The following is a 9,892-nucleotide window of genomic DNA, read 5'->3' as shown; positions in this document are numbered from 1 at the left end:
GGGGCTTTTAATCCCAGCACTTGGGAGGCAGAGGTAAGAAGATCCTTGTGAGTTTGGGGCCAGCCAGGGCTACATGGTATGACTGTCTGAAAAACAGTTTAGGACTGGAGAGATGGCCAGTAGTTTAGAGCACTGGCTGCTGTTCCAAAAACCTTGATTCACTTCCTAGCAACCATCTGTAATACAGTCCCAGGGGACCAGATGCTTTCTTCTGACATCTGTGGGTACTGTATGCACATGGTGCCCAGATATACATGCAGGAAAAAAAAAAAACACATACAAATTTAAGAACATGAGAAAAGATTAACTTCATCTTCATGTTGTCTAGAGGATCAGAAAAGGGCAGAGCGACCTCCACTTGTGCTGGTTTTAATAGAATCCTGATTGGATTCTTTGTGAATTCTGCAGCAGCATTTGAGTAAACACATCCCAGAGTATCCAGCTGCAGCCTCCAGGAGCACATGCATCCTGCACCTCTCTCTACTTGGAGGACTCCATAGTCTGTTGCCATGGAAACAGTAGTCAAGTCACACTGCGACAAAGGATCTCTCCTGGGTCCGAAGGAACAAATTGTTTTCTTCTGTTTGGTTAGGTATCCATGGAAACGTGCACCTCCTGGACAATCTGCTTCCATGGTAGGCTTTGATGAATAGATGGAAGGAAAGCAAATATCTCTCTGCCTTTGAGATGCTTGTCAGTTGGGCATAGAGTTCTCTCTCTCTCTCTCTCTCTCTCTCTCTCTCTCTCTCTCTCTCTCTCTCTCCTCTCTCTTTCTTTCCCCCTCTCTCTTTCTTTCTGTCTCTCTTGCTGTCTCTGTCTCCCTTCTCTTAGTGTGGAATCTCACTGTGTAGCCCAGGCTGGCTTCCACCTCATGATCCTCCTGCCTCAGCCTTTCAGTGGGGTCACAGGCTTATAGGTTGTGTTTGACTGGATACTTCCAACAAGTCACACATGTTATAGAACTAGCCCATTTTCCAGATAAGCAAGAATCATTTTCTTTTATAATAACTGAATATCACAATTTTTAGTTGGCAGCACGCTGCCTCACAGGCTGCGTGTGGGAGGGAGGCGTAATCTGTTACAAGCAGAGCTCAGTGCGCATGCGCAGAGCTCAGTGCGCATGCGCTGGCTTTTCTATACTAGGTTCAAACACCTACTTTTCACACTTCTTTCCCTCTTCTACTAATGTTCTTGTATCATAGCCATATGAAGTCAAAAGCCAAAGGACTTTTTTTCCTCAAAGTTTATTATAAAGTGTCATTAGGTGGGAGACTTTCCTCGTCCCCTCGCACCTGGCGGGGACTTGTGACATTCTGTCTTGCTTCTTCATCACTGGTTGTCTTATTTGTTTTCTGTTCCTGTGATAAAACACTGACCAAAAGCAGTGTGGGGAGGAGGGAGGGGTTTATTTCAGCCTACAGCTCACAGTCCAGCACAGAGGGAAGCCAGGGCAAAGAGCTCAAGGAAGGAGCCTGCAAGCAGATCCTGGGTGCAGAGACCGTGGAGGAGTGCTGTTTGCTGGTTTGTGCCCCAGGGCTTGCTCAGTCTGCTTTCTTATGCACCCCAGGCTGCTTAGGGGTGACAACGCCCACAGTGGGATAGGCACACTAAGATCAATCATTAATCGGGAATATGCCCCACAAGGCTTGCCCTCATGCCAATCTGAGAGGAGCGTTTTCTCAGCAGAGACTTCCTCTTCCTGGGTGTTTTAGTTTGCGTCATATTGACGAAAATCCGATCAAGGCATGGACCTTCCTGTTTGCTTCCTGAATCCAGGATCTTTTAAATATCTCTGAAGGAAACGATAAGTAAAGAGGGTCCCCAGGTTTGAACCAACACCAGCTACTGCTGTCTTGTCTCCTGCTGTTGATATGTCGGCTGTGAAGGTCACAGACCCGTCACCCAGCTAATTTATATTGACACATGGAGGTTCATTATCAAAGGCAGACAGGGCAGGAGCGGGAGGCAGGAGCTGATGCAGAGACCATAGAAGCTGATGCTCCTCATGGCTTGCTCAACCTTTCTTATAGAACCTAGGACCACCAGCCCAGGGGATGGAGCCGCCCACGGTCGGTGGGCCCTCCCCCTTTGATCATTAATGAAGGAAACTTCACACCATCTTAGCCACAGCTAGATCTTATGGAAACATCTTCTCAACTGAAGTCCCCTCCTCTCAGATAACTTTAATTTGTGTCCAATTGACTTAAAAACCACTCAGCACGAGTATTGTTTTCTGTGTTTGCAAAATGCATAATAGCTGAGAAGGGTTGACTTGATATGAATCGATTTAGTTCTGGTAGCTTCTCGGAATGGAAACCCAGTACAGGCTACAATGAGCAGGGTTGGGAGGACTTTCTGCAGATGGCATGTTGCCACAGGACTGGTGTGATGTGAGGGAGAATATAATAGTCATCGGAAGCTTGTATGGTCTTTAGAGTAGGAAACAGAATGTAAATGTATTCATTCACTTCAAATTAAAACAAAATTAGTAGTAAGAGACTCTGAAAAGTGGCCTTTCATCAGAGGTGGAGAGACAGATGGCTCAGTGGTTAAAAGCACTTGCTCTTCTTCCTGAGTTCAGCTCTCAGCACCATCATACATGGTGGCTCACAACTGCCGATAAGTACAGTTACAGGAGATCCAGGGCCTTCTGTCTGCTGTGGGTAACAGACATGCATGTGGGACACATACATACATGTAGGAAAACACTCATACAACATCTAAAATAAAACTAAGTAAATCTTTTAAAAAAAAACATTAAAAAAGGGGGCTGGTGAGGTGGCTCAGCGGTTAAGAGCACTGACTTGCTCTTCTGGAGGTCATGAGTTCAAATCCCAGCAATCACATGGTGCCTCACAACCATTAGGGATCCGATGCCCTCTTATGGGGTGTCTGAAGACAGCTACAGTGTACTTACATATAATAAATAAATAAAAACTTAAAAAAAAAAAAACATAAAAAGTAACTTCTCTCCCGCACTGGCTCATCAGACCCCAGGGCTCACTAGAGATAGGTAATTCCTCCTCGGTTCCCACGGCCTGCCCAGCGGATGTTGTCTTTCCTGGTGAGCTGCTCTTTGTTGGCTTCAATACCTTCTTCATACATATGCCTGAGAGAGCCATCTGGGACTTGGAAGTCAGCCCCACTGGGCACGACACATCACTGCTACTTATCGTGCCCTAGCAGCCTAATTACACTACAGAAATATAAAAGCAATTAGCTGGGAATATTTGCAAAATGAATGCAGATTGGTACTCTGCATAGTAAGAGGCCTGTCACTCAGGTGTGTAGATATGTTGATTTTAACAACGGGGTGAGGAACAAAGAAAATTATCTGCATTTCATGAATCTAGTCTATTCCTGGCTGAGATGCTAAAACATCCCCAGGGCTAGAGGGTTTATTTATAAAATTAGGAAAACACTCACATTTGGAACCATAATGCCATGTGTGAAAAGGAGCTTTCAGAATAGTGGAAAATAAACCAATATAAAGACAAATCTAGGAAGCCTAAGGGTTTTTAAAAATATATTTTTTTTATTAATTCTCTGAATTAATATTATTATGTATTCACCTAATACATTTTTATTATACCTCCTCCTCGTGAGCCCTTTACTTCTGGGGTTCATGACGATCGAGGCTGCGCCTTTACCAACAGCCTTTAGTGGCTTCACACCAGCCAGCTCAGCCCCCACCCCATGACAGTCCCCGAGCCTTGGGAAAAAAGTATGATATAAATTTCCCATTTATGGCCGAGCATTCCACATACGCTTATTGTCTGCACCTTGATTAGTGCATTAACCACTGTCCAGTGCACAAGGACACTTCTCTGATGAGGTCCAGAGACACTAAGGTATGGGAGGGGGAGAGTACAGCCCTTGCTAACCTGTCCGTGCCCTGGTGAAAGGCCACACATTTAAGAATATTGGGGCAGCCCAAATTGGTCTTGGTGGGCGCAGGCATAAAGAAAGGGGAAGCTAAAGCTAGAACTGTAGACAAGAAGGGATTTTCAAAGTATTTCTCCAGATGTAAAGAGGAAGTGGAAGGTAGCATGCAAATATTTGCTGTGTCTGTAATCAGCCCCTTACATGCTTCTGTGTGTTTGTATAAACAGGAAGAAAGGTACGTGTACTGGTCAATTACCAGCGAATTCTTCTCTGTGCGCAGAGAGCTGGGGGGCTCAGAGTGGGCAGAAAGATGTTTTCTTATGTTCGTATAAAATCATTATATACGTTAGATTTTTCTATTCCAGTTTTAAACAGTGTTTTCATTATGAATGTCTATTTTTTTACAAACTAAAGAGGAAAATCTTTTCTACAAATAGTCATAACTGCTTTCCTTGAAGCAAGCTGACAGGCTCAGGGAAGAGTTAAACATTCAAAGAACCATATGACCAAAGACAAAATTTAAAAAAAATTTTTTTTTTGACAGACAGCCATGCTACATGAAGCAAGGAGGTTTGCCCAGGGATTCCCAGGAAGAAAATATACTAGGAAAAAAGCAGGAAGTTAAAAAAAGCATCAGAGAGAAGATAGAAGCTACAGAAGACAAGAAAGAACCAATGTATGAATAATTGCCACTCCCGATGTTGCTGTAATGAAACCTTAAGGCTTATGAAGGCACACAAATGAATTTTCCTAAAGTATAAAGACTGAGAAAGATTGATATAAATAATAAAAAATTAGAAATACCTTGATCTGTTTACTTCAGGGACAAATAATCCTTTGGACATGCAGCCTCTCCTCCCACACCACCAACCATAAAGCAAAAACAACACGTTAGTCCAACATTTATACATAAATTATTTTTAATTGCTCTTGTGAGTGATCAGAAGGAAGACAGAATACATCATCTAAGGTATCGTGTAGCCCTTCCCCAGATGAGTCACTGTTTGGCTCAGGTTTTCCTCAGTGTGGTCTCTGCATCGTTGATACTGACTTCATTAAGTGAGTTCTGCTGATACCCCGAGAACATCCACGACCAGTGAGCATTCACGATGCTGGTGTCTTGCTGATTGACAGGAGAGGGAGCCATTGGCAGTGAAAGCCATCCTCACCTCAGTGGACATTGAGTTTCCTTCATGGTTGGCCCTTACATGGCTTTTTGACTGAGGAATAACATTTTGCAGTCTTATCATCAGGAATATAACAAAATTGCACATCAACAGGTTTATTCATACAGTCCGCCCTGTGACAGAGACTTGGGTGTCAGGCACCTTGATAGTCTGTTGAATCACTCCTTCAAAGTTTTCTCTTGTGACAGGGTAGTTCATTTATGGCCACGGACACCTTCTTGTCTCAGAACTTACTCTGGCTCACAGCACAGAGTGGAAATGAAGAGTGTTATTACCCTGTAGACGTTTTGCTGTTGCTGCTTGGAGACACACTCTGGCTATGTACCCTGTGCTGGGTTTGAGCTCATAGTCTTCCTGTCTCGGCTGCCAAGAGCTGGGGAATAGGAGTGTGCCACCAAATCTGGCTCTTTGCAGAAAATTTAAGAGCTGTCAGACTGTTTCTGCATGTTTCCATAAGGTTAGCCCATATAGAGGCTGCTTCTTTAGCTAGGAGACTGAAAACAGACACGATTAAGCCTCAAATCAGCAATGCAGAGACTCAGGGATGATAAATGAGAAAATACGTGACTACAGAGTGCCCAGCCCCAAACCGGACATTTATATCAACTTCCTCATGGCACAGGAGATAGCACCCAAGATGGGGAAGAAAGAACGGAGAGCCAGGGACTGGGGAAGAGCTGTGAGAAGCTGACTTCTGGACAGGACTCTGCACGCATGAGCCCACTGTAGAAATGCAAACTTGTACAAGATCAAGCCAATGGCGCTAGGCGACATGTGGCAGGCAACCCTAGACTCAGTGAGTTACGAAACACAGAGGAGAGGGCACAAAGAGGAGGTGGAGACAAGCTGAGGGGTGTCGAGGAGGGTGGGGCAGTGTGAATTGGGGGTAGGTTCGATCAAAGTACATTATACACATGTGCAAAATTACCAAAGAACCAATAAAATCTATTCATTCAAAAAGTACAATATTAACTTTAAAAAGATGGGGGACAACTGCTTACAAGTCTCTGAGGTTGACGAGACTTACAATCTTGAAGCCGAGCATTTCAAACACATCCATAAAAGATTTGAAAGATGTTGAAGTTAGCGGGCAGTCTTTACAACACAGGTTTATAGAAGCTGGCTGCTTACAAGTCTCTACCTTTACGGACTTAAGTATTGGTGTCCACATGGTCTGTGTGTTTTTCCGAAGGACTCTTGATTGATGAGAAACTTCTGGAGGGTAGCCAATGAATGGGTCATTGCAGAATAGCCCTCATTCACCTGAGACTCAAGTTGAAGGTATTTCAGACGACCTTGAGTGAGGGTAGGATGATCTCGCCTGAGATGTGTTGAAATCACACTGCTCTGGAATACTTGAAACACCATATGATGGGACAGCTGAGCCCAACTATTGGGAACTACCATACACACACACACACACACACACACACACACACACACACACACATCTATCTATCTATCTATCTATCTATCTATCTATCTATCTATCTATCTATCTGACCCAGTTGCTGGGAACTACCATATATATGGTACATGTATATATATGAATATATATGGTATAAATATATGATTATGTGTGTACATATGTGTGTATATATACAGACATATGTATGTATATATGTGTATGTATATATACACATATATTTTTTCATGAAATGCCTTGAAAATATAAAGTCAGAAAATATCGTTGAGGCTTAGGATCACACCTCAGCTTGAGACATCGTCCTAGCAGTTCTGTATGGAGAGAGGGTGGGCTAAGGAGAGAAAGGAGAAGGGAGACGCCGTAGCTCAGGAGGATTCACTCCTGACTTTGTTCCCCCTTTGCCATTAAGTCTGAGTCCATGACAGAGTTATCTATCCCCTCTGGAGCAGGAAATCCAGCATCCACCTGCAGAATCCCACTGGATATATGACTGAGATCATGGTATATTAGGAATCCAATTGCAGTTCAGCGTTGATGGTTTCAGCAGGTTGCAGCAGCTCTTCAAAGCAGAGAGGCTGAAGTTTCCTCCTGGGATGACATCATTTGGTCCCTTGGCAACAGTGCTGGTGGAGGCAGAAGGAACTCATTAGCTGGGCCTTAGAAAGGAGCAGGAGGGAGTAGACAAGGGTGCGCTAGAAATGGTACAGGAGAGGAAGCTGATTCCCTTGTTTCTGGTCTAGATAGGTGGGTTTAAGACAGAGACTCCTGAGGGTTAGTTTCTGGTTTTCAAATTCTGGGTGGCCTTGAGGATGCCCCTATTTCTTTCAGAATAGCAATGACAGGGTAGAACTAATTCTTACAAAACAAAACAAAAAAAGCACTTGTACACTGGCTGAAGAGATGACTAAGCAGTTAAGAGCACTGGCTGTCCTGGAGGACCCAGGTTCAATTCCCTCGACCCACAGAGCAGCTCACAACTGTCTGTAACTCCAATCCTGGGGGGATCTGGTGCCCTCTTCTGACCTCTATGGGCACTGCATGCACTGAGTGCACAGAAGTACATGCTTATACATACTTAATAAAACAAACCCAAAATTTCAAAAAATATTAACTTGTACATGAATAAGAACAGGTGGAGCGAGGGCACTGATTTTTCAGATAGAAACCAGAGGGTGGAGAAGGCTCTCAGGGATCACCGGTAGCCCAGCCACTTACCCACCCTTGCCTTCTGCCATGCTGACAGGGACACCTTGACTCTTTGAAAAATGATGCAGTTAAAAAACAAAACAAGGGACTGGAGAGATGGCTCAGTGCTTAAGAGCACTGACTGCACTTCCAGAGGTCCTGAGTTCAAATCCCAGCAACCATACGGTGGCTCACAACCATCTGTAATAAGATCTGATGCCCTCTTCTGGTGTGTCTGAAGACAGCTACAGTGTACTCATATATAATTAATAAATAAATCTTTAAAAAAAACCCAAACAACAACAAAACAAAAAACAACTTCCACGAGGTCACTGAGGCTGTTCCCACAGAACCAGTCTCTACTCTACGTCCTTTGCCATGGAACAAGCCAACTTTGCAGGTGAAAATTAGTGTCAGGCAATGGAGGGTGACCTATGACCTATCACAACTACACTGGCTTAAGCTCGAACATGCTGTACGAAAGGGGAGTTACAGATCAGACAGGTCTGCAGGTTGGGGCAGTGGGGTCTGCTGCTATCCGCCAATGGATGGACGGACGGATGGAAGGACGGAAGGAAGGCAATTCCTAGGGAAGCATGGTTGTGTTTACAAATTGTCTTTTTTTTTCTTCAGTTTTGTCTGCTATGCTACAAGTTCTCTGTGGTCTTGACTGCTATCTGAGTCCTCTCCCTGCCCCTGGGTAGAGATGGGACATTGTAAACTGCCCAGAAAACCTTAACATCTTTATCTGTCGAAAGGCTTTCTGTGAAGAACAAAGCATTGTCCTGGATTTAAACAGACCTGCCAATCACCTGGACAGGAAAACACTCCCCAGGAAAGGACTTTTAAACAATAGCACAAATACAAAGGTTCTCTAAACATGTAGGTTGGCCATGGTCCACTGCTGTCTCTTGAGGCTGCTTCGCTTTGCTCTGTAATAAACATTACGTTGCATATCTCACAGAGGTCACCAGGACCGGCGTCCGAGGTGAGCCCAGAGCGAGGTTCTAGCAGCAGTAATTAAAGACGACTCATGAGCAGCCTAGGAGAGTGTTTTAGTTTCTAGTTATCTAGTAATATCTGAAAAGTTAAGATGCAAGGTTGTCAGAAATACCGTGAATTTTCTCCCATGACGAACAGTTAAGCGGGTATTGAAAACAAGCGGGTGTGGTCTTCATGCTGGGATTGTACTATGGCTGTTTGCTCCAAATACACTGTCTGCCTGTCTGCTCACCATCATGGAGCAGAGGTAGGCTTGTCCCAGTACTCATGGCAACCAAATAAATGAACTAATACCAGGATAGCCAGGCCTATATGGCAATGGTAAGGGGGTAATTAGCATTCTCTACAAGAAGATGGGTGAGGAAGGTTGAGAGGCCTTACCCTGGGATTACGCCTACTGCTTCCTACCTCTCAACTGCATGTGACCTTGGAAGGATCTAGAATATTCAGCAGATAGAAGGGTAGCTGGACGTGGGACTCTATGATGCATCTTCACCAAGTCATCACTGTTGTGTAAGATTTTTCACTGATACACCCAATTTGGGGGCTACCCATACTTCTATAAGGAAGCCCAGTAGTCTCACTGGTTCACCAAGCAGGGCTGTAAGGAACTGTCGGCTCCCTATCTGGGGTAAACAAATATTTGTTCCCATCTCCCCCAGGAAAAGCACACACAGTTAGATCTGATCATTACAAAGAGACCATAAGACTACCTGTTGAACAGATTTTGGCAACAGGACACCACTTCGGTGGTGTTGCTGAGTACTTTGCTGTTCTCTAGAACGTGATGGCAGTTGATATCCACTGGGGTGTCAGAGAGGATGCCTGGAAAGGAACAGAGTGCCGTTTGTTGTCATAATTTAACGAGGTCCCAGATCTCCCCTTCTGTTCTCAGCCTCTCCATCTCATCCCACACATCTCGCTCCACGGCGTGCCGAGCCCGGCTCTGACTCTCAGCTTTCTGCTGCAGCATATGCTGCATATGCAGCCTGGAAGCCTGCCTCCCTGAAAGCTTCCATCCCATGGGCACCCAGGACAAGAGGAATGGATGGCGTACCTGCGATGCAGGCTGTCATGAAGCAGGCAATGGTGCCAGCAATCAGGGCTCTCATGGCTCCAGAGGCAATGTCTCGCTTTCTGGATGGAGCTATGGATGCTGGAGGAGAAAGAGGCATTTGAGATTAGGTTGGTTAGAGACCCAAATCTG

General features: G+C 44.7%; 1 protein-coding gene across 2 annotated transcripts in view; it reads right to left on the bottom strand.

Annotated features, from left to right (window-relative positions):
• Positions 1-4,798: 4,798 nt before the first annotated feature.
• The window catches only part of Slc28a3 (solute carrier family 28 member 3), a 54,584-nt gene continuing 49,490 nt past the window's right edge, over positions 4,799-9,892 (bottom strand). Inside the window, exons 16-18 of one of the 2 annotated variants that reach the window (XM_076938902.1) lie at positions 9,743-9,841; positions 9,399-9,510; positions 4,799-7,121 (exon numbers count right to left, since the gene is read on the bottom strand). In XM_076938902.1, the coding sequence (XP_076795017.1) occupies positions 6,995-7,121; positions 9,399-9,510; positions 9,743-9,841 (338 nt within the window). In that variant the 3' untranslated portion in view covers positions 4,799-6,994. The remainder of the gene's footprint in view (positions 7,122-9,398; positions 9,511-9,742; positions 9,842-9,892) is intronic. The other variant, XM_034510476.2, reaches the window with a different exon arrangement.

This window comes from Arvicanthis niloticus, chromosome 8 (genome assembly GCF_011762505.2).
Source record: "Arvicanthis niloticus isolate mArvNil1 chromosome 8, mArvNil1.pat.X, whole genome shotgun sequence".
NCBI classification, from domain to species: domain Eukaryota; kingdom Metazoa; phylum Chordata; class Mammalia; order Rodentia; family Muridae; genus Arvicanthis; species Arvicanthis niloticus.
Note: the sequence above shows the minus strand (reverse complement) of the source record. Positions and strands in the feature narration are given on the sequence as shown.